Here is a 23901-nt window from a genome sequence, read left to right on the forward strand (position 1 = left end):
TGTACCTGCAGATGGTGTGAGACATTCTTCTTAATAATTGACACTATAAAGGCAGGAAAAAACTTTCCTTCCTGGACTCACTGTGTGTGATATGGTGTCTTTCCATCAATCCACTGCCAGTTTCTCTCGAGAAATTGCAAACCAATCCAGATTCCTTGGTTTAACGTTTGGGACCGAGACTCCAGAAATAACTGCAAAAGACACAAAGCAAAACCAACATCTCTCTAGAGACTTTTCTCATCTCAAAACCTTGGCAGGAATGGGACTGTCTCGCTTGCTTTTCCCAATCAAGTTAACAAAAAGGACAGGCCAACTTTAGTCCAGAAGACCTGGGGTTTAAAAAGGGAGATGGACGATAAATTTGGGCTTGGAAAGAAACCCTGGACAGTTGAACAAAGATGGAAGCCTTTTGGAAAGGGCAACCTTGCTAGCCCAAACCATTTACAGATCGAGGAAGGGTACAACATGTCACCAGGAAACTGGAAAGGGATTTGAGATGCACGTTTTGACATCACCATCCAGGACTTGTAAGAATAATGCAACCGCAATGCAAAACATCATAATGGATCAAAAGCAGGGGTGAAATCCAGCAGGTTCTGACAGGTTCTGGAGAACCAGTAGTGGGAATTTTGAGTAGTTCGGAGAACCGGCAAATACCACCTCTCGCTGGTCCCAGGAGTGGGGAGGGAATGGGGATTTTGCAACATCCTTCCCCCAGGAGTGGGGAGGGAATGGAGATTTTGCAATATCCTTCCCCTGCCACGCCCACCAAGCCACACCCACAGAACCAGTAGTAAAAAAAATGGATTTCACCACTGATCAAAAGCATAACTTTCAGATATTTATAATATGGCCTCCGCTCACTAAAAAAACTGAAAGAGGGGGACACTTGAGGAATTAGCATAGCATTTCAGATTTATGCTTAATAATTGAGGCACCTATTCCCACTTACCCAATTAGATCAATGCAGGCCAAGTAGTGGGTCATAGGAACTCTAAAAGGGGTTAACTAAACTGGTCAGTAAATTCCCAGGGGACCAGATTTGCATGGGCATAAACAGCTTCCTCAGGAACTGCTGGAGATTTAATTAATTTTTTCCTTCCCTAAGACTGAGACAAAGTCCTAGAAAAACTCCACAAAATGACCTCTGCCTTGGCTGATTGTTGGATGGATAGAAACTAATCAAGGAGAGAAGCAACCTGGAATTAAGGAGAAACTTGCTGAAGGAGGACAATTAACCATTTGCCACCAGAAGTTGTGGGTGCACCATTACTGGAGGTTTTTAAGAAAAGACAGGGCAGCCACTTGTCTGGAATGGTATAGGGTCACCTGCTTGAGCAGGGGGTTGGACTAGAAGACCTCCAAGGTCCCTTCCAGCTCTATTCTGATTGATTGATTGATTGATTGATTGATTTAGCCTCTTCTTGTTGTGACTATGGGACATAGAGGGAAATGGGTGAGTCCTGTTTCCTCTCTCTGGAATGTGGGTCCCTTCGACCTTGAGGAAAGAAAATGAAACACAAAGAGGGACAGAGAGTCTTTCGTTGCAAGAGTGAGGAGGTTGAAAAGCAATTCCAGATCTCCCAGCAAGAAAGACCCTTATAGAGCTGGGCTATTCAGGCAAGTCTTTCGGATCCTATGACCAGGTAGTTTTCTCCACTAATACTCCAAGGTTCCACGTACCTCTACCTGGGGATGGGTGACAATAGCCAGCGTTGTGTTTATGGAGTCACAAATCTTCTGGGCCTCATAAAATGTCATTAAGTTGGAAAAGATAAAATAGAGGCTGCCGCTCACCACCGTCCACCCATTGTTTATCATTGCAAGGGTGTCTTCTTTGAACCATGCAAGGAACAGAGAAGGGGGGAAAGGCATTTATTGGGAATTTGTTTGTACAGTAGGATTGTGCATGAATATACCATATTTTTCAGACTATAAGACGCACCTAGCTTTTTTGGGGGGGGGGAGAAAAAAAAATCTACCTCTGCCTCTGCCTCCCAGCAATTCCCCTCCTTGCAGCAAATAGGCAACAACCAGGTCAGCTTCAGCACAGCCTGATTTAGCATGAGCAGCAGATTGGCAGTTGGATCTACCTCCCAGAATATTGCCTATCAGCTGTTCCAGGCTGCGGGGACCACCACTGCCCATTGCCGCAATCGCCACCCATTGCCGTTGCCACCTATTGCTGCCTCCGTGCACCCCAGTTTTGGCCTCCACGCACCCCACTTTCGGGCCATTCCAGGCAGCCGGGGTAGGCGGCGACGGCGATCCCTGCCACCTGGAATAGGCCGAAAATGGGGCACACGGAGGCCAAAAATGAGGTGCACAGAGGATGAAAACAGGATGTGCAAAGGCGAAAATGGGATGCGTGGAGGCGGAGATAGGCAGCAGTGGCGATGGGCAACAACAGCAGCAATTGGCGGTGGTGATCCCCGCAGCCTGAAATAGCTGATAGGTGGTATTCTGGGAGGCAGATCCAACCACCAATCAGCTGCTTGTGCTAAATCAAGCTGTGCTGAAGCTGACCAGGCTGCTTGCTGTTGGCTGCAAGGAGGCAGAGGCCAGCAGGTGGGGCCAGCGGGTGGGCGGGGCCTCAGCCACATTTGCTGTATAAGATGCACAGACATTTCCACCCACTTTTTTTTGGGGGGAGCACATCTTATACACTGAAAAATATGGTATTTATTCAGAGTCTGCGGCAGAATTGGGATCCGGCTGAGTATCTTAGATTGGATCTTCATTTCCCCAAGAATGGATCTGAATCTATTCCACTCCATTATTTGATGTTAGCAAAGTTGCACTTCCTATTTGCTTATCTAGAACTTTAGAACTTTGCTGCAAAATGTGAGTTTGGGACAATAGCATTATTCTGTAGGACTTTTCTCATGGATGCATATCAAACACATTATCAAAACACATCCCTGCCAGCAATTATCCTCCCTCTCGCAGTGCCTGGAGGCTGTTAGGGGCTGGATGGGGAGCAATGGATTGAAACGAAACCCTTGCAAGACCAAGTGGCTCTGGTTTTGGGGTCCAATGGCTATGGGAGAATTGCTTTGGTCTTGGATGGGGTGGCACTACCCTAAACAGACCCTTTTGGGGGGTTCTCTTGGACTCACAGCTCCTGTTCAAAGAGCAGGTGGCAGTTGTGGCCAGGAAGGCCTTTGCGCAACTGTGGGTTGTGCACCAATTATGCCCTTTCCTGGACCAACAGTCCCTACTCACAGTCACTCATTCCCTAGTCACTTCCCATCTTGACTATTGCAATGCAGTCTACATGAGGCTGCCCTTGAAGAGCATCCAGAAGCTCCAGTTGGTGAAAAATGCAGCGGTCAGCATGGTTTTCTGCAGATTCTGGTGTGCACATGTGTTACCTCTCCTGCGGGAGCAGCACTGGTTGCCAATTTGCTTCCAGGTGCAATTCAAGGAGCTGGTTGTCGCCTTTAAAGCCCTTCATGGCTTGGGACCAGGTTATCTGAGGGACTGTCTCTTGCCGGTCACATTTACCCAACCCATCAGAGTGGGGAGGCAGAGAATGCTGCAGGTCCCATCCCTGAGGGAGATACACCTGGGGGACCCAGAAGAAGGGCCTTCTCCATGGTGGCTCCCTCTCTCTGGAACATCATTTCCCCCAGAGATTAGAACGGCCCCCACTCTAAGACTCTTCCGGAAGGTGCTGAAGACCTGCTTCTGCCAGTGGGCCTGGGATGGAGCCCATTAAATGGCTCATTTGATCTGCTGTTGCCGGGGTGTGGGGTGATTTTATTATATTATACTTTTTAAATTTATTTGATTCTTTTTATTAGTTTTATTGTTTTAAAGGTGGTTTTATATTCTGCAAGCCGCCTTGTGTCCCCATGGGCAAATAGGCGGTAATATAAATTCAATAAATAAATAAAATATAAATAAATAAATTAACATCCAGATGAGCATAGATGAACTCCAAGTTCAACATTAGATGAACAATCAAGAACTAAACAATACAGCAATCAAGGAACTGCCAAACAAGCCAACCATAAACAGCTCCACCAAAGAGCCACCAAAACTATCCCCACTAACACTGACAGGGCAAGCCACTCGGATATAAACAGAGAGCAAAGCAAACCCCACTCCTTCTATCAGGATGATGTTACCTAGTTGGGCCATGAAATGTCTGCAAGAAAGCAACCAAGCTCAGAGAGCACTGGGGACCCCTCATTTCAACCCTGAGCTACAAATATTCTCCTGCCTTGGAAACACACTATCATCTGTGCAAGATGTACTATGTGAGATCCCAAAGTTTGATAGATTTTTTTCAAAAGTAATTGCACCTTGATAATGATGTCATCAGCAGCTCAGAACAACATCTGCTGAATTAAGAACATGCACATGAGCCACACAAGGTAGCTTTGGACATTTTCAGATGGCCAATTGCCCTGTGATTGCTGTCATATTCATTTGAGTCTAATTTTCTGTCTAAACATTGTGGCATTTTCAGGATCTATAGTTGTAGAATGTTCCACCCCCATATCCTGAGAAACTTACCCATAAGTGTCTGCATTTCAGCCCTTTCTTGATACATTTGGGCCACTTGACGTATCATCTTTTCTGCTTCATTGAGAATGTCAGAATCTAGGTGGTTAGCAACAGATCAAGTCAGGAACATCAGAAACCTCCTCAAATATACATTGAATACTTATATTCAAATACATTTCAACATCCTCAAATGCCCACAAACCCCCAAATGAAGGAAAAGCAGATTGGAACATTTTAGTCCATTCTTGTGAGATTATATGGAGGTTGCTCAGTTAAGGAAGTGGGCAATGAACTACTTTCAGGTGCATTACCAGGACTTTGAAAGGGAAAAAAAACCCTGGGCCCATTTTTGATCGCCCCAATATTTAAAAAGATGTGGAGACTCTAGAAAGAGTGCAGAGAAGAGCAACAAAGATGATTAGGAGGCTGAAGGCTAAAACATATGAAGAATGGTTGCAGGAATTGGGTATGTTTAATGAAAAGAGGGTGACATGATAGCAGTCTTCGGATACTTGAGAGGCTGCCACAAAGAAGAGGGGCTCCTGAAGGCAGGACAAGAAGCAACGGATGAAAACTAACCAAGGAGAAAACCAACCTAGAACTAAGGAAAATATTTCTGATGGTGAGAATGATTAACCAGTGGAACAGCCTGCCTCCAAAAGTTGTGGGTCCTCCATCACAGGAGGTTTTCAAGAAAAGATTGGACAGCCATTTGTCTGAAATGCTATAGGGTCTCCTGTGCAGGACTTGGATTAGAAGACTTCCAATTATGGTTATGGAAAAAGATCAGAATTCTCTCCCTGCAATTAATTGCTTACCTTTCAGTGTTTCCATAGATTCATTGTGCTGTAGAATAAAATTTCGAATCAACTTCATGGCATTGGTGTTTTGTCTGATATGGGCCAAATGAAAATAGTCTAAAACAGAAGACAGCAAAACAAAAATGTATGAATTCTGATGCCATGTGTTCATGTGGGGAGAGACTGGCCCAAGATACACTTGCCTACATGGAAAATTAAGTGTTGTAAGTGTTGTACCTTGATGAAGGTATCTTCTCTTTTATGTACACTGAGAGCATATGCATGAAGACAAATTCCTTGTTTGTCCAATCACACTTGGGCATTAAAAATTTCTATTCTATTCTATTCTATTCTATTCTATTCTATTCTATTCTATTCTATTCTATTCTATTCTATTCTATTCTAAATTGTATGTATTCCCAAGTGGAACTAAGAGACTTGGAATACCTTCAAAGAGCTTACACACCATAACTTTTCTTCTTCTTCTTTTTTTGCTGCTCACAAATCAGTCTGAACTCCCGGTAACTATGGGGACCAGTTTGTGCACTTTTGGGGGGAAACTTTGCCTTGGCAGTTCCTTCTCCCTAGAGCTGTGAGGGTGGGACTGACCCAAAGTCACCCAATTGCTTTTGCACCCAAGCAGGATTAGAAATCATGGTCTTCTGTTTTTTAGCCAAATGCCTTTAATCCTGGTCAACCTGGTCCCTACCGCCCACTAGTGGGCGTTCCAGCTTTCATGGTGTGCGGTACGGGTTTTGTCCAATACTGAAGCACTTTCCTTTTTTTAATTTAATTGACTTTTTTTAAAAAATTCATAGCATTATTTAAAAACATTTTCATTAGGTTTCCATAAAATTCCCCGTGACAATTTAAATTTCTGAAAATATACCCTTTATATCGCCTGCGCATAAGTTTAGTTCATGTTACGTAAGTGAATCTAAATGGCGCTATAGTGCGACTGCAAACAAAAGAGCCTCATCCCAGAATAGCTCGCGCATCTCCCCCCACACCACCCAGCAGTAACAGACAAGCAGAGCTGGTAGCCGACACCTCCCCCAAACCCAATCCACGATGGGTGCGAGGCATGCGCAGACAACGATACATGGCGCATTACTGTGGAACCGGTGGGCGGTTAGAAAATTTTACTACTAACAGAGATACAAAAGTGGGTGGTAGGTATAAAAAGGTTGACTACCCCTGCTTTAATCACTGCCCCAAACTGGCTCTCATCTTTGCACTAGGAAGAAGCCATTCCCGGGCAGAAAAAAAAGGCATCTTTTGTAACTTGTGTCGAGTTCCTACTGCCCAAAAAATACAGGAACATAGAAACTAGGTTCTATAGCTGACCGAAACCAGTTGTTCTGTTTTATTAAAAACCAGGATACTGAAGACCTTGGATTGCATATTGACTCTTGCCTCGTATTTACCCTGGGAAATAATATCTCCCTTACTGCCATGAAAGCCCTGCTAAAGCAAAAAGAAAAACCATCCCCACAGGTTGATTACAGGCTGTCCTCAACCTATGACCACAACTGAGCCCAACATTTCTGTTGCTTAGTGAAATATTTGTTAAGTGAGTTTTGCCCCATTTTACGACCTTTCTGGCCACAGTTGTTAAGTTAGTTAACATGATTATTAAGTGACTCTGGCTTCCCCATTGACTTGGCTTGTCAGAAGGTCACAAAAGGAGATCACCTTGGGTGACCCTGGGACACGGCAGCCATCATAAATATGAATCAGATACCAAGTCTCTGAATTTTAATCACGTTACCATGGGGATGCTACAATGGTCTTCAGTACAAAGAACAGTCATCCGTCACTTTTTTCATGTAAAGTCAAGGTCCTTCTGGGTTCAAGGGCTTCTCCTCTAAAGACTTCTGTACAGAGCATATGAGCAGTTAAACAGTAAATTCACACATTGCAACCCTGCCGCTCTTAGATGCATGAAGCTGAGAGGCTGGGGAACTGGGACCAAGAACCCCACGGAAACTTTTTAAGGATGCAAGACCTTAGATTTGGCTGATGAAGCATTGGTAAAGTCCAAGCAGAGAGTGGCGTGACCAAAGTGCCACTGATAGGAACAATGCATTATAAGCAAGGATGTCGCTGGGAGGCGAAAGAACCTTGGAGGAAGAGTTGGTGGTGCCTTCATTTTGGAGAGCCTTCTGCAAAGACGAGGCACTTACTCGAGTACTCACATTTTGTGTATATTGCGGCTGAGCTGGAAATCATAAGCAGGCACAGGAAACCCAAAATCCATTTATGCAAGTTGGTATGCCAAATATCAGAGGCTCTTTCTAAGAGGACACAAAAGAAAACGATCCTCTTACACATAGTCCTCGACTTACGACTACAATATTTTTGTGGTTAAGTGAGCCACTTGTTAAGTGAGCTTTGCCCCATTTTATGACCTTTCTTGCCACAGTTGTTAAGTGAATTGCCGCACTTGAAACCTGGTTGTTAAGTGAATCTGGCTTCCCCCATTGACTTTGCTTGTCAAAAGAGAAATATCATTAGATGAGATTCCCCTAAGGACTTCAGAGAGTGTTCAGCTGCCTGTATGTCTTTCTGCATTTTCTTTGAAGGTGTTTCGCTTCTCATCCAAGATGTTTCTTCAGCTCTGAATATCTATGGAGATTCTCAGTCATCCAGGTCATGGTTGTCCCAAAGGTGCTTTTTCAAAACACAACCGGACTGTCTTTGTTTTTCCTTGAAGATGTTTAGCTTCTCACCCAAGAAGCTTCTTCGGTCTCTTCATTCAAAACTGAAGAAGCTACTTGGATGAGAAATGAAGCGTCTTCAAGGAAAAAGGGAGAAAGTCCAGCTGCCTTTTGAAAAAGCACCTTTGGGACATCTGTCTATAATTTTCACTGCTCTTACTTCTTGAAAGCACAGGATCAGGAAAGTATAGGAAAGTACAGGAAAGAAGGAATAGCAAGGATGTCTTGCATCAAGATATTTGTTTGAGATATTTTATTTTATTTTAAAAATTACAGTTAGTCCTCGACTCACAACACTTCAATTAGTGACCGTTCAAAGTTACCACATCACTGAAAAGAGTGACTTACAACCATTTTTCACACTTATGACCGTTGCAGCAGCCCCATGGTCACATCATCAACATTCAGACAGTTGGCAACTGTCTCACATATATGACAGTTGCAGTGCACCTTTTGTGACCTTCTGACAAACAAAGTCAATGGGTAAACCAGATTCACTTACCAACTGCAATGATTCACTTAACGACTGTGGCAAGAAAGGTTGTAAAATGGGGCAAAACTCACTTAACTCTTGGCATTTGCTAGGCTCACTTTCTAGCCCCAAGTCTGAGAGATCAGCACATTTCAGGGGGGGAGGGAACCACATTTCTTGCTCATCTACTCTCTGGTCCAGGCATCTGGTTTGCCCTCCGATCCTGTTTGCTCAACAGCCTTGACTGCCAATTCCCATCCTTTCCCAAAACTCTTCCCGCTCCCCACATGCCCTGCCATACTTCAGGACACACAGCTAATTCACCCGGTGGATAGGGTTCTCTGGCCATATTTTCATGGATGTCTTCTATCTTGGTCTTCACAACCTTCTTTTGCTTAGCTTTTGGTGCTGTAGATCCATAGCAGAAACTTTGATTATTTGAAGGCACTGATACGTGACCCCCTTGTTTGTTCCTAATATTTATTATGTTGCTAGGAAGGGGGCAGGAAAGAAAACTCAGTTTGGGGAATGTAAATAAATCATCATTTTTTCAGTGACTTGTCCAGGGGTGGCTTTCTGCAGGTTCTGACCAGTTCTGGAGAATCGGTAGCAGAAATTTTGAGTAGTTTGGAGAACCAGTAAATACCACCTCTGACTAGCCCCACCCCCATCTGTTCTCTGCCTCCTGAGTCCCAGCGGATCGGGAGGAAATGGGGATTTTGCAGTAACCTTCCCCTGGAGTGGGGTGGGAATGGAGATTTTTCAGCATCCTTCCCCTGCCACGCCCACCAAGCCACGTCCACAGAACCGGTAGTAAAATTTTTGAATCCCACCACTGGGCTTGTCCCTTCTGCACCCACAATTCTACATTTCCAGCTTTATGTAGAGCTATTAAGAATACAGAATAGCAGAATTGGAAGGGACCTTAGAGGTCTCCTAATCCAACCCCCTGTTCAGGCAAGAAGCCCTACAGCATTCCGTACAAATGGCTGTCCAGGGGCTTCTTTAAAAACACTAGTGATGGAGCACCCACAGTATCTGGAGGGTCCACTAATGAATTGTTCTGACTGTCAGGAAATTTCTCCTTAATTCTAGGTTGGATTGCTCTTTCTTAAGCTTCCATCCGTTGTCCTGCACCCAGGTGCTTTGGAGAATAGGTCGACCGCCTCTACTATCAGAAAAGGTGGAGTTACAAAGTTGGCTCATTGAAGGTGGCAATGGGAGTGGTTGGCTTTCTAGAAGATACCACTAAGAAACATGTTCTTTATTTATCTATTTATAAATAGTGTGGTTTCATAAAATGTGATAGCTTACCTTCCTTTAGAACCTGTAATTGTCTTATTTCTCTATCCTCCATTTTAACTTCATTTTGAATATTTTTTCCCTTGGATTTTTTTTCCTGTTGGGTCAGATATGGAATAGAAAATTAAAATTATGCCTTGTTGAGAAATTATTTAATGTGTATCTTGCCTTTTAGCCCAGATGGAAGTCAAGGTAAAGTGATGCACATGATTTTTAGCCCAGAAGTGCAAATCAAAGAGGCCCCTATTAGCTCCCAAAATTCAACCCTCATAAATCGCTTCCCATGCAAAAAAAAAACACTGAAACAGGATTCAGAAACAAGTCCCTGAGTTGGAGTTCTGAAAAGCTGATAAAAGGTGAATATTTGTAGTTCAGGGTTGAAATAAAGGTTCCTTGCTGTTCTCTGAGCTAGGTGGTTTTGTTGCAGATGTTTCATTACCCAAATCAGGTAACATGTCAGTGCTAAAAGGGAGTGGGGTTTGTGGAGAGGAGGAGGAGGAGGAGGAGGAATATGGACTCCTTGGTACTCTCTGAGCTTGGTTGTTTTCTTGCAGAACTTTCATTACCCAAACCAAGTAACATCATCAGTGCTAGTCCTGATGATGTTCGCTAATTTGGGTAATGAAATACCTGCAAGAAATCAACCAAGCTCAGAGAGCACCAAGGACCCCTCAGTTCTGCAAAGCAGAGGCCAGAGAGGTTAGCCTACAGTGATGTGTGTAGCCTCATCAGAACAAGCGTCTTACCTAGTCATGTCCCTCTTGGTCAACCATGGTTTTATATCCCTGCTGTTCAACTCCTTCTTGGGACTTCTTCCAACAGCTTCAATTGTCCTTCCTGTGTAATGCTGAAGGTTCTAGAATTCTTATAGTTCAGCATCTGCCACTGACCAACTGGAGCTGGTGAGCTGCCAATCAACAGAAAAGAAATCATGAATTCCACATCTCCCTCTCTTTTCTCAGCAGTGTTGTGTCTCGTCCGATCTCACCACAGCCAGGGCCTTCTTATCTGCTTCCGAACATGGAGGAATATCCTAGTATGCCTCCCGGCCCCAGCCCTGGCTCCATGCCCAGACAGGCTGAAGAGGAGGAAGTATCTCCAGCCCCCAGCTCTGGCTCCATGCCCAGGCAAACGGAGCAACTAGACCCCTCCCCCTCCTCCACAGCATGTGAGCCTGAGGAAGGTCAATTGCCAACAGCTGCAGACTGGAGTGACCCTCGCGTCAGAAGACTTGATAGACGGAGGCAACAGAAGGAAGGGAGGGGCAGGCCTGGATAAGTGCTGAGTCATGGAGCCACACCCCATGGCCTATATAAAGGACCTTCTTTCTGGCATTCTCTGAGTCAGGCAAAGTCTAAACATATCTTGCTGAAGTCACTTTCTGGTCTCCTGCCTGCCCTGAGGACTTTGCTAGGACTTTGGCAGAGCTGCAGAGGCACGCCTGATTCGGATTTCCCTGACCCGGCCGTCAGCAGAGGAGTGGGACACAACAAGCAGTTTATACAGTGAGGGTCATCTTTATAATGCTACGTTCATCTACTCAGTCAAGACCATGAACCCAACACATCAGTCTCCAAATAGTTGATTTGTAAGGGTTCACCGAGCTTGTCAATCATACGAAAATCACATGGAGACCACTGCCAAGATGAAGTTTCCTTCCCACTGTGAAATACAGGCTACGTACCAGAGGTGGGTTTCAGCAGGTTCTGACCAGTTCTGGAGAACCGGCTGCAGAAATTTTGAGTAGTTCGGAGGACCGGTAGTAAAAATTCTGACTGGCCCTGCCCCCATCTATTCTCTGCCTCCAGAGTCCCAGCTGATTGGGAGGAAATGGGGATTTTGCAGTAACCTTCCCCTGCCATGCCCACGAAGCCACATCCACAGAACAGGTAGTAAAAAAATTTGAAACCCACCACTGCTACATACCGCCTTTGATCTGTTTTGCATGAACAAAGAGACTGATATGACAAATGATTGGTTGTCACTTAGGTATGCAGCAACTCCATTCCTGGATATAGATGAAGTCAGGGTAAGAGACACATGAGTATGAAGCAAGTTCTGATCTTCATTGTGCTGTGGCTTGGCCATACCAAGTCCACAAACATCTCTGTCTTCCTCCCTATTTCCTGGGACAGCCAGAGCAGCCAACAGAGAGGGGTTTAATCATATAAAACCAGTCACATCATTAGAAGTCAAAATCATGAGGCTACGTCTGAATTACTTTGGCCCTGTCATGCATGGAGAATTCATTGGAGAAGGCAGTGATGTTAGGCATGGTTAGTGAAACAAGAAAAAAAGGGCAAGCAAAGAACACCCTGATTAGATTCTATTAAAACCGATACCAAGATGAACATCCAACAACCAAAAGAAGCTGTGCTTGACAGGGCCGCAGGGAGAGCACTTGCCTATAAAGACCCCAAGAGCTGGACGTGATTGAATGGTTAAAACAACAACAATAAAACTTAAACGTTTTAAGCAAATATTTAGCCTGTCCTAGGCGGCATCTAAAAATAGTTTCTATCTGGATTTGTAGCTGGGCTTCATGAGGACGTTGAAATTGGACAGGGCAGCCAAGCTAGTGATGGCCTCCATCCTAAAGTCGAACTATAGCCAAGCCAGTTTCCAGCCTTTCCTGAGGGAGCCCATCATGGCTGCCCTCCCTCCTCAAAGATACCTCAACCCTTCCCGCCAAAACTTGACAGACTTTTATTGGCCCTCGAGGGTCAGGTGACTCTGGATGGGCCTCTTCATGATTAATTGGCTCTCAGGCTCACTTCTGTCATGGAAGGACTGCCTCCCTGAGCAGGTGATAGGACCTTGTGCTCCTTCTTTCCTGCCTTTGTGGCCATCCTCAGGTTGATCCAGCTGCCAATCAAACAGCAGCCACCAATCAAAGAGCTGTTGCTAGGCAGGAAGCAAGAAGGAGGCAAGACAAAATGGCTGCCTGAAGTTCTGCCACCATAGGCCTTATGAGGAAATGGCTGAATAAACAGAGCCAAAGCCAGGAGTCAAAGTGAAGATTGAAACAAAAAGATAGGCAGCAGTGGCCAATCAGAGGGCTGTTGCTGGGCAGGAAGCAAGAAAGAGGGAAGACAAGATGGCTGCCTGGAGTTTTATTACCTGAGGCCTCCAAAATGACCCCTTTGCCATTGCCTTTGAAGTGATCCTCTGCCTCTCACGGTTGCCCGGTTCAGGGCCTGCCATGCTTTACCTCCATGCCCTGAGGGCCCTGCTAGGGGAGTCTCTTCTTGGCATGGGCTCCCAGCATCATTCTTCTCTCACAGGATGAGGCCACATGCAGGATTGGCCTTCCGTGAATTGGTCCGCCATTAAATCCGAGCGGGCAGCACAAATGGCTTGTCCGTTGTGAGGCGGAATTGGGCACAGAACCATCTTGCCTCAGTACAAGTGCAGGCTGTGACCATTTCTGCAGGGCAGGAAGACAAGTCCTCCTCCTCCCCTGGGAAGGTAGCCGCCTCTCCTCTTTTTCCTGAAATAGGCCTAAAAACAGCTCGAGGGCTCCCTTCGCCCGTTGCAGGAGGGCCCCTTCCCCAACATCTCTGGTCACTCCCCGTGGAAGCTTTGGGAATCATGATCCTGTTGGTAATAAAGTTCATTAGGAAATATGGATTTTTCCCCCCTTTTATCAATCTTGGTCTTTGCTGATTAAATATGGCTTCCTCATCGCGATGCTACAATTTGCAGTATCTACTACAATGTGGATTGTGGCTCTCCTTAATAGAATAGAATAGAATAGAATAGAATAGAATAGAATAGAATAGAATAGAATAGAATAGAATAGAATAGAATAGAATAAAGAATGAACAGAACAGAACAGAATAGAATTCTTTATTTGCCAAGTGTGGTTGGACACACATGGAATTTGTCTCCAGTGAGTAAGCTCTCTAGAAACATACAGTGTACATACAAACATACAGTTTACATACATAGTTTACATACAAGCATAAGCTCTCAGAGTACGTGCAAATAACAAAGTGATAAATCATATCATACAGTCATAAATCGTAACATACAACTGACAGAGTGACAGGCATAAAATACCCCTATTGGTGTTTTAGGACTATCACTTTGTAATAGGTAATAGGAAAGATAAGAAGGACAATAGCAATACAGCCCAATATACTATCTGGGTAAATATCCTTAGGCATAAGACAGTGCCATGGGAATTATGTGTTTAATGGAGTGATGGCCTGGGGGATAAATAGGACAAAAATAATAATTGTTGTGGGTTTGCAATGTAGAAATTGCTGGAGTGTGAAAAACAAGCAGGGCATCAGAAGGATCAAGCAAGGCACCAAAGGCAATATACAAAATTAATTTATTTCTAGTGGAAAGGAGGATACGACCAAGCCATTCCACCTTTCGTTTTGGTAGACACGTCTATGCGTTGGACAAGAAAGTCATTTTCTTTAGCTCAGAGACACCCATTGGAGACCTGGTCTTGGATGTACAGAAAGCTGAACTCTTCCATCAGGCATTTCGGGAATTCTGTTGGATATCGAAGGGCTTCGCCTTTTGTACCAATTCAGTTACAGCTTGCTGAAAGGGGCTGCATTTTATATGTGCCACTTTTTATCTGGCTTCCTCTCACAAATGGTGAAGTAATCTATCGAGCAATCAACATTAGTCCAGCAGTTTGGTGCCGTCAAACAGCGGGATAGCACAATGACACATCTGTCTTTATAGTATTCAGTTACAGTTGCCACAGACCAGTAGCTGGAAGTCAAACACAGTATATGTTAGTCACCCAGGCAATTAAGATAAGTAGTCATCTGTAGGAGAGTAATGAGGATAGGGGTGTCCCTGGGAAGGTCAAGAAAGTCAAGAAGGTTGACCACAAGCACATCATCAAAGGCCTATTCCTTTTTACACATGTGTGTAATGCCTATAAAAGTGAGCAGGCATTTTGTTATTTATTGAATAATTTCACCTTTTTATCACATGACACTTAGAACCCAGTGAACCCTTTCAGATAGTCACACCCTGGGGCTGCAGAGTGTATATTCCTGATAAGGATGAATGTGCAGAATAGAATAGAATAGAATAGAATAGAATAGAATAGAATAGAATAGAATAGAATAGAATAGAATAGAATAGAATAGAATTCTTTATTGGCCAAGTGTGATTGGACATACAAGGAATTTGTCTTGGTGCATACGCTCTCAGTGTACATAAAAGAAAAGATATGTTCATCAAGAATTCTAAGGTACAACACTTAATGATAGTCATAGGGTACAAACGAGCAATCAGGAAACAATCAATCAATATAAATCTTAAGAATACAAGCAACAAAGTTACAGTCATACAGTCATAAGTGGGAGGAGATGGGTGATGGGAACGATGAGAAGATTAATAGTATTGCAGATTTAGTAAATAGTTTGACATGTTGAGGGAATTATTTGATTAGCAGAGTGATGGTGTTTGGGAAGGAACTGTTTTTGTGTCTAGTTGTTCTGGTGTGCAGTGCTCTGTAGCGTCGCTTTGAGGGTAGGAGTTGAAACAATTTATGTCCAGGATGTGAGGGGTCTGTAAATATTTTCATAGTAGAGTAGAGCTTTCAGCAGAATACAAGCGGGAATTTCTTTCAGGGTTTCTATAGAAGAAGGCATAGAGATAGTGTCCATAACATGGACCAACTTACAAAACTTTTGTTACTGTGCCATCGACGCATCTCCATGTGATGTTGAAATTATGCCCAATCCAAAAGTCCTTAGGATGCTTTGCAATTTGTCTTGTAACAAACACCTGAAAACATCAAGCGCACACCACAGTTAGAAATACTCCTTCAGTGACATTTTTAACCTACCAAATGTCCTAGGTAAGATCTCAACAGGTGGATAAGATGCTAAATTTGGTCTAAACACCTGGATGAATGTGCAACTACCAGAAATAGCAATAATAATAATGGTTAACTTGTTTGTCCCAAAGGTGCTTTTTCAAAAAACCTGGACTTTCTTTGTTTTTCCTTGAAGTTGTTTCGCTTCTCATCCAAGAAGCTTCTTCAGTTCTTCTTCTGAAGAAGAACTGAAGTTGCCAAGCATCCAAAGTCAGAACTGAAGAAGCTTCTTGGATGAGAAACAAAAATCTCAAGGAAAAACAAAAAAATGTTGAGTTCCTTTTGAAAAAGCACCTGTGGGACAACCATGACCTGGATGACTGAGCATCTCCATAGGCATAAACTTGTTTGGCAACCTAGTCTCCATGACTGATGGATTCACAACAATCAAACAAAAAAATCCTTATAAAATCAATAAGATATAAAAGTTTGAACTCGGGTAAAACATAAAGATAAGGTTGCCATTGCAACAATGGGCTCTTCCCAAGCTGTATTAAACTTATTTGTTAAAGAGTAAAAAAAAAAAAAACATACTTCCGTTAAACAATGAACGGAAAAAAAGTGAATTACATGGAATCTCCTTGTTAACAAAATCTGTGATAAATAAAAAGGATCCTGAATGGTGATTACTTCATTTATTTCCTTTCTCTTGCTGTTTGTTTGTTTGTTTGTTTGTTTATTGGGGGGGTTCTTCTTTTGGAGGAGCAGCATCCAATTTTGGCAGCTCAGATATCAGCTTTAAAAAATGAAACTTTGCAGGGATCTCACTGGCAGTCAGCATCCCTACATGAAGATACATTCTACAGATTTTTTGGATCTGTCAAGACAATGTTAGGATGTCAAAGAGATTATTATGAAACAACCTAACCAAAAACAGCATAATCAGAATGCCCAAGGAGAAGCTCTGTGACAGGAAATCAGAATACAGAATAACAGGGTTGGAAGGGATCTTGGAGGTCTTCTAGTCCAACCCCCTTGCTCAGGCAGGAAACCTTATACTATTTCAGACCAATCATTGTCCAATCTCTTCCAAAAAAAGCTGCCGGTGTTGGAGCATTCACAACTTCTGGAGGCAGCTGGTTCCACTGGTTGATTGTTCCTGATTGTCATGAAATTCTTCCTTAGGTCTAGGTTGGTTCTCTCCTTGATTGATTTCGGTGTTGACAGGGGGGCAGAGGTCGGCCCCGAGGAGCCTCACTTGTGGGGTGCCTCAGGGGTCGATTCTCTCGCCCCTTCTGTTCAACATCTATATGAAGCCGCTGGGTGAGATCATCAGTGGCTTCGGTGTGAGGTACCAGCTGTACGCTGATGACACCCAGCTGTACTTTTCCACGCCGGGCCACCCCAATGAAGCTATCGAAGTGCTGTCCCGGTGTTTGGAAGCCGTACGGGTCTGGATGGGGAGAAACAGGCTCAAGCTCAATCCCTCCAAGACAGAGTGGCTGTGGATGCCGGCATCCCGGTACAGTCAGCTGAGTCCACGGCTGACTGTTGGGGGCGAGTCATTGGCCCCGATGGAGAGGGTGCGCAACTTGGGCGTCCTCCTGGATGAACGGCTGTCTTTTGAAGATCATTTGACGGCCGTCTCCAGGAGAGCTTTTTACCAGGTTCGCCTGGTTCGCCAGTTGCGCCCCTTTCTAGACCGGGATGCCCTATGCACGGTCACTCACGCCCTCGTGACGTCTCGTCTGGATTACTGCAATGCTCTCTACATGGGGCTCCCCTTGAGGGGCATCCGGAGGCTTCAGTTAGTTCAGAATGCGGCTGCGTGGGTGATAGAGGGAGCCCCTCGTGGCTCCCATGTGACACCTCTCCTGCGCAGACTGCACTGGCTGCCTGTGGCCTTCCGGGTGCGCTTCAAGGTTTTGGTAACTATCTTTAAAGCGCTCCATGGCATAGGGCCGGGTTACTTACGGGACCGTCTGCTGCCACCGAATACCTCTCACCGACCCGTGCGCTCTCACAGAGAGGGACTCCTCAGGGTGCCGTAAGCTAGGCAGTGCCGTCTGGCGACACCCAGGGGAAGGGCCTTCTCTGTGGGGGCTCCCACCCTCTGGAACGAACTCCCCCCAGGACTTCGTCAACTCCCGGACCTCCGAACCTTCCGCCACGAGCTTAAAACACATCTATTTACTTGTGCAGGACTGGAGTAGATTTTAAATTTTATATTGGTTTTTATTGGTTTTAATGGGTTTTATTATGGATATGGTTTTTTAATATAATCGGGCTATGTAGAATAAGTTTTTTAATTGTTATTTTATCCTGTATTTATATGTATTTTTATTTGCCTGTGAACTGCCCTGAGTCCCTAGGGAGATAGGGCGGTATATAAATATGATAAATAAATAAATAAATAAAAATCCTTTGCTTCTTGTCCTGCCTTCAGGTGCTTTGGAGAACAGGTTCAGCCCCTCTTCTCTGTGGCAGAGCCTGTTGTGGTCCATCAGCAGCCTACGGAGCTGGAAACCGAGTCGGACAGCGATGAGGCTGAGGTGAGGCCAGGGCCATTGGGAAGTGAGGTGCGGACTCAGAAACTCCAGAGACTGATAATAGTGAGGAAGAGGAACTGGAGGAGCCTGTTCCTAATGCATGCATGAGAAAAGCTGCCAGAAGGCAAGAGCAGCTCAAGCAAAGAGGACAACTCAGGAGTAGGGCCAAGAGATGATTGGCCCCTCCTATAAGGCTTAATAATAGACATCAGTGTTTCAGCTTGCCAATGCTGTAGCTGCATCCTCTGCTCCGTGTTTTGGTAACTTCTGGACATTTATCAGGAAGGGCCTTTGGCAGTTTGCCTAATTGGACTCAGGTTTGTGATAACTGAAGAATTTGTATTTGGGAGGTCTTTGTTTTCCTTTGAGTTAAACAATGTTGGGAATGAAGTAATTCCCAGCTGTTTGAATATAGTTTATTTTATCACGGACTGAGTTTGTTGCTACCTACTTGGGTTTGGGTCACAACAGAGCCTCAATTATTGGAAGACTGCTATCATGGCACCCCAATCCTTCTCTTCATTAGGGAAAGACTCCATCTTAATAATAATAATATCAGAGTTGGAAGGGACCTTGGAGGTCTCCTAGTAACCCCCTGCCCAGGCAGGAAACCCTACACCATTTCAGACAAATGGCTATCCAACATTTTCTTAAAAATTTCCAGTGTTGGAGCATTTACAACTTCTGCAGGCAAGTTGTTCCACTGATTAATTGTTCTGTCAGGAAATTTCTCCTTAGTTCTAGGTTGCTTCTCTCTTTGATTACTTTCCACCCATTGCTTCTTGTTCTGCCCTCAGGTGCTTTGGAGAATAGTTTGACTCCCTCTTCTTTGTGGCAACCCCTGAGATATTGGAACACTGCTATCATGTCTCCCCTAGTCCTTCTTTTCATTAAACTAGACATACCCAGTTCCTGCAACTGTTCTTCATATGTTTTAATCTCCAGTCCCCTAATCATCTTTGTTGCTCTTCTCTGAACTCTTTCTAGAGTCTCAGCATCTTTTTTACATCGTGACGACCAAACCGAATGCAATATTCCAAGTGTGGCCTTACCAAGGCATTATAAAGTGGTATTAACACTTCACGTGATCTTGATTCTATCCCTCTGTTTATGCAGCCCAGAACTGTGTTGGCTTTTTTAGCAGCTGCTGCACACTGCTGGCTCATATCTAAATGGTTGTCCACTAGGACTCCAAGATCCCTCTCACAGTTACTACTGAGCAAGGTATAACATATCCAGTACCTGTGCTTTTTGTTTTTTTGGCCTAAATGTAGAACCTTACTTTTTTTGCTGTTGAATTTCATTTTGTTAGATAGCGCCCAATGTTCAAGTCTGTCAAGATCTTTCTGTATCTTGAGCCTATCTTCTGGAGAGTTGGCTATTCCTGCCAGCTTGGTGTCATCTGCAAATTTGATGAGTTCCCCATCTATCCCCTCGTCCAAGTCATTGATGAAGATGTTGAAGAGTACTGGGCCTAAAACAGAGCCTTGGGGTACTCCACTGCATACTTCCCTCCATGTGGATGTAGTTCCATTGAGGACTACACATTGAGTGTGGTTGGTCAGCCAGTTACGAATCCATCTGGTGGTGGTGCTGTCTAACCCACATTTTTCTACTTTATCTAGTAGTAGGTTATGGTCTACTTTATCAAATGCTTTGCTGAAGTCCAAGTAAATTATATCGACAGCATTCCTCTGGTCCACTAATTTTGTCACTTTGTCAAAGAATGCAATGAGATTAGTCTGGCATGATCTGTTTTTGACAAACCAATGTTGGCTTTTGGTCATTACTTTGTTTGCTTCTAGGTGTTCGGTGATTCGTTGCTTGATTATCTTTTCCAGAATCTTCCCTGGTATTGAGGTTAGGCTGATCTTGTCCAACAAGAGAGAGAGAGGAATTTTCCCTTTGTCTCCTCAACTCAAAGAATAACCAGCGTAAGAATGTTGCCAGAAATTACATTTTTTCACATACAAATTTTCTCTGTCAGCTTACCAAATAACTTTGATAATGTTCAGTGCTCTTTTAGATGCAATAGTATTAGTTCATAAAGTGATAAGAACTGCTTGAAATCACCTTATTGATTCTGTCTGTACAGTGCGTAATATCTATTTTTAAGAGCTCCACAAATCCCATTATTATTATTATTATTATTATTATTATTATTATTATTATTATTATTATTATTATTATTATTATTATTATTATTATTATTATTATTTCTCTTTTATTCATTAAACATGAATCAACTGAATATTTAAAAATTTAAAAATTATTATTATTATTGCTGTTATTGCTATTATTATTATTACTACTTTTATTTGTTTCATCCCACCTGTATTATTTTTACAAATAACTTAAAGCAGTGAACATATGCAACACACATTCCTTCTCCTATTGTTCTACAACAACAAACCTGTGAGGTGAGCTGAGCTGAGAGAGGGACAGACCAAGTCACTAGCTGGCTTTCAGGGCTAAGTCAAGACTAGAAGTCACTGGCTCCTGGTGATTAGTCCAAAGTCACCTAGCTGGTTTTCGTGCCTAAGGCAGAACTAGAACTCACTTTCTCCTGATGATTGCCCAAAATCACCTAACTTTCGTGGCTAAGACAGTACTAGAACTCACCATCTCTGACTTTCTAGCTTGGTACCTTAACCACTAGACCAAAAAATCCTCCCAATTTGTCCCAAGACAGAAAATTTGAGAGACAAACTACACGTGATGAAGAAACTGATCAGATATTTGAAGCAGTCTCTGGCTTTTTAGCCTGGTACCTTAATCACTAGACCAAATATTCCTCCAAAATACTTACTTCTTCCGGAGTACTTTCAATACAAGCCAAGTTGGATTTTTTAGTCTCACAAAATTTTTGGGCTGTGGTCCAGTTGCTGGCGATGGTGTTGAAGAAGTAAAGGGCCCCCTCAAAGGGCACCCAGTGTTTTTTTAGCAGAATAGTAATGACGTCTTTCAGCCAGTGAAGAAATGTTCCAGAGAGAGTTGCAGGAAGAAAGCAAGAGAGGAAGACACAGCATTTAGTAGAAGATATGCTGAAGGTTCTGCATATTGAAACTGTATATAGGTAGTCCTCGACTTATGACCCCAACGGAGCCCAAAATTGATGTTGTTATGTAAGACATTTGTTAAGTGAGTTTTGATCCCATTTTCTTGCCATAGTTGTTAAAGGAATTGCTGCAGTACTTAAATTAGTCACACGGTTGTTAAGTGACTCTGATTTCCTCTTTGACTTTGCCCGTCAGCAGGTCGCAAAAGGGGATCACGTGACCCCAGGGCACTGCACCCATCATAAACATGAGTCAGTTGCCAAGCGTCTGAATTTTGATCATGTGACCACAGGGGTGCTGCAACGGTCGTTAAGTGTCAAAAAGGGCAATAGGCCAGTTTTTTCGGCGCCGTTGTAACTTCGAACGGTCACTAAATGAACTGTTGTAAGTCAAGGACAACCTGCACAGTACTGAAATTTCACACCCAGCTTCATTCGTTTCCTTCCCTTCCCTGAAGAGGGATACAGAGATCTATGCTACTTGATCCTGACTAGAGACACAAATCTGACTCAGACAAAGTGGTCAGAAGTAGAGAAGGTCAGAGAACTAGGCTTGCGTCCTGCAGCTGTAGCTAGCTTGGCAGAAGACGAAGCACCTGAGAGTGAAATCAGACGTTGTCGGTTTGTTTAATGGAGAGAGGAAGTCTCAATTGTCTTTTGGGTTTTCTGTCAAATCCTGAGACTCTTCAGGAAGCTTTAATTGTAGGAAGAACCTGCAGGCAGGAGGTGACTGGTGATATGGCCCTCAGGTACCCAATTTGGAGATGAGCTCCTTCCAGCCTGAGGTAGCTGGGTCGGTTTTCCATAGGCAGCATTAGTTAAGCCTTGCTGGCAATTTCAGGAACCGACATATCTAGATGGCTCTACAAAAAAATTTTTTTAAAAAATCTCTTTCTCTCTTTCATTTTGCTCCACAGCTTTCTTTTCTGTTAAGAAGTTGGTAGCTGTTTTAATAATAATTTGAGATTAGTTTTTAATATTTCCCCCCTAATGCTGAATGTGTCTCCAGAAAGCAGCAAAGAAACTGCTTCTGAGACCCTTCTGGATCATTGCCAAGAAAAGTCTTCACGAACATGTCCCTAAAGTCATGGAAAGAGTTCAACTGAGGGAAGTCCTGTCTTATTTTATTTTATTTCAGTTATTGAGATACTCTTCCATTTCATGGATATTTTTTTTAACCACTGCAGCTTGTCTGCAATGGAGAAAAAAATAGATTGCAAATTTTAGTACAAATCAGGAACTAAAAATGTTGCCTTGACCTTCAGCAGGGTGAACAGATGGGCAAGAGAAAGGAAGCTCTCTACTTTCAAAAGCTGAGGTAGATTTTCAACAGATGTAGTCGGGGTGAAATGCTACTGGTTCACTCCAGTTCAGGAGAACCGGTAGCGATAGAAACTACCCATCTGGGCGAACCAGTAGTAAAAAAAAGCTACCAGTTCGGTCAAACCGGTAGTTAAAAAAAGCTATGATCCGACGATCGTAGGATTTCCTGCTTTCTAGCAAAGCTAAACTGCGCGCCGCAGCTGATTCGCCCCCTCGCTGTTCTACTTACCTTCCCAAGCCTCCTTTTGGCGTGTACTGTGCATGCTACTGTGCAAGCAAGCCAGTAGCTGTGCAAGCAAGCCAGTAGCAAACCAGTACAGATTTCACCCCTGGATGTCGTCTCAGGCTGGCTTCCCCCAACCCCTGAATGCTTCACATTGCACCCTCAGACTTACCAATTGCACTTTCCACTTCAATGATTTTTAAAGTCTCTAGTGCCAATTCTTCTGCTAACCTCTGAGCACCAGAAAATATTTCATATTCTAAAAAGGTTTGCAAAATTCAAGTCAGACAGATTTCAACAAGCAAAATTTTTCCTTTTTTTTTTTATTGAAAAAGTTTTAAAAAACAAAAACATTTTCCCCCCTTTTTCCCCCCTCCCTCCCAGAAAACCCCCTTCCCCCCTCCCTTCCCCCCCCCTGGCTTTCCAGGTCAATCACAAGGTAAGCAAAACTTTTCCATATACCTTGTTACACTCTACGGTAGAGGCACAGAGTTGGATAGAGCATTTATTTATTTATTTATTTATTATTTATTTATTTGCATTTATATCCCGCCCTTCTCCGAAGACTCAGGGTGGCTTACATTATGTTAGCAATTTAGACATTCAGTTCCAATTTTGTTTAAGGCAGGAATCTAACAAAAAATCAGCTTTAACAGATACGGGTCCAGCAAAGGGAAGCCCACCACCCACCTAGATCCATGGCTATTTTCTCAGAAAATTTTCCTACAGGAGAGGAGCAGGCTGAGTCCGAGGGTGAAGTCAAATGCATCATTGGTCTGGAATCACTTTACTTAACACATTATGAGCTGAGGATTTCAACTCCCAGAATTCTTGAACTAGCATGTCTGGCTCAAGAATTCTGAGAATTGAAGTCCACAAGTCGTAAAGGCACCCTAGTACCCCACCTCTGCTGTAGGAAATGGCCAGGCTGAGTTCCAGGGTGGGGTCAAATGCATCAATAGTCTGGAGTCACTTCACTAACACAAGAGAACTAAGTCCAGCCCCCCCCTCCCATCCCTTGAATTCTGCTGACTCTTATCAAGCACCAATTGCCTTGAGTAGTGCAGTTCGGATTCTTGTGAATAGGTAGCATGTAATAAACTTGAAGTATTTTGAAACAAACTCTTGCTTCTGGTTACCTG

The 23901-nt window shown here is 43.6% G+C and overlaps 1 protein-coding gene across 2 annotated transcripts in view; it reads right to left on the reverse strand.

Moving 5' to 3' along the window:
* LOC131203490 (C-type lectin domain family 4 member F-like) overlaps positions 1-22740 on the reverse strand; it is a 44664-nt gene extending 21924 nt beyond the window's left edge. The window contains exons 1-9 of one of the 2 annotated variants that reach the window (XM_058193797.1): positions 20965-22740; positions 15472-15575; positions 10556-10716; positions 9822-9906; positions 7514-7612; positions 5334-5432; positions 4525-4611; positions 1684-1835; positions 82-191 (exon numbers count right to left, since the gene is read on the reverse strand). In XM_058193797.1, coding sequence (XP_058049780.1) covers positions 82-191; positions 1684-1835; positions 4525-4611; positions 5334-5432; positions 7514-7612; positions 9822-9864 — 590 coding nt within the window. In that variant the 5' untranslated portion in view covers positions 9865-9906; positions 10556-10716; positions 15472-15575; positions 20965-22740. Of the gene's footprint in view, positions 1-81; positions 192-1683; positions 1836-4524; positions 4612-5333; positions 5433-7513; positions 7613-9821; positions 9907-10555; positions 10717-13641; positions 14547-15471; positions 15576-20964 lie in introns of those variants that run through there. The other variant, XR_009156409.1, reaches the window with a different exon arrangement.
* Positions 22741-23901: the final 1161 nt, after the last annotated feature.

Source organism: Ahaetulla prasina, chromosome 8, assembly GCF_028640845.1.
Source record: "Ahaetulla prasina isolate Xishuangbanna chromosome 8, ASM2864084v1, whole genome shotgun sequence".
Classification (NCBI taxonomy): domain Eukaryota; kingdom Metazoa; phylum Chordata; class Lepidosauria; order Squamata; family Colubridae; genus Ahaetulla; species Ahaetulla prasina.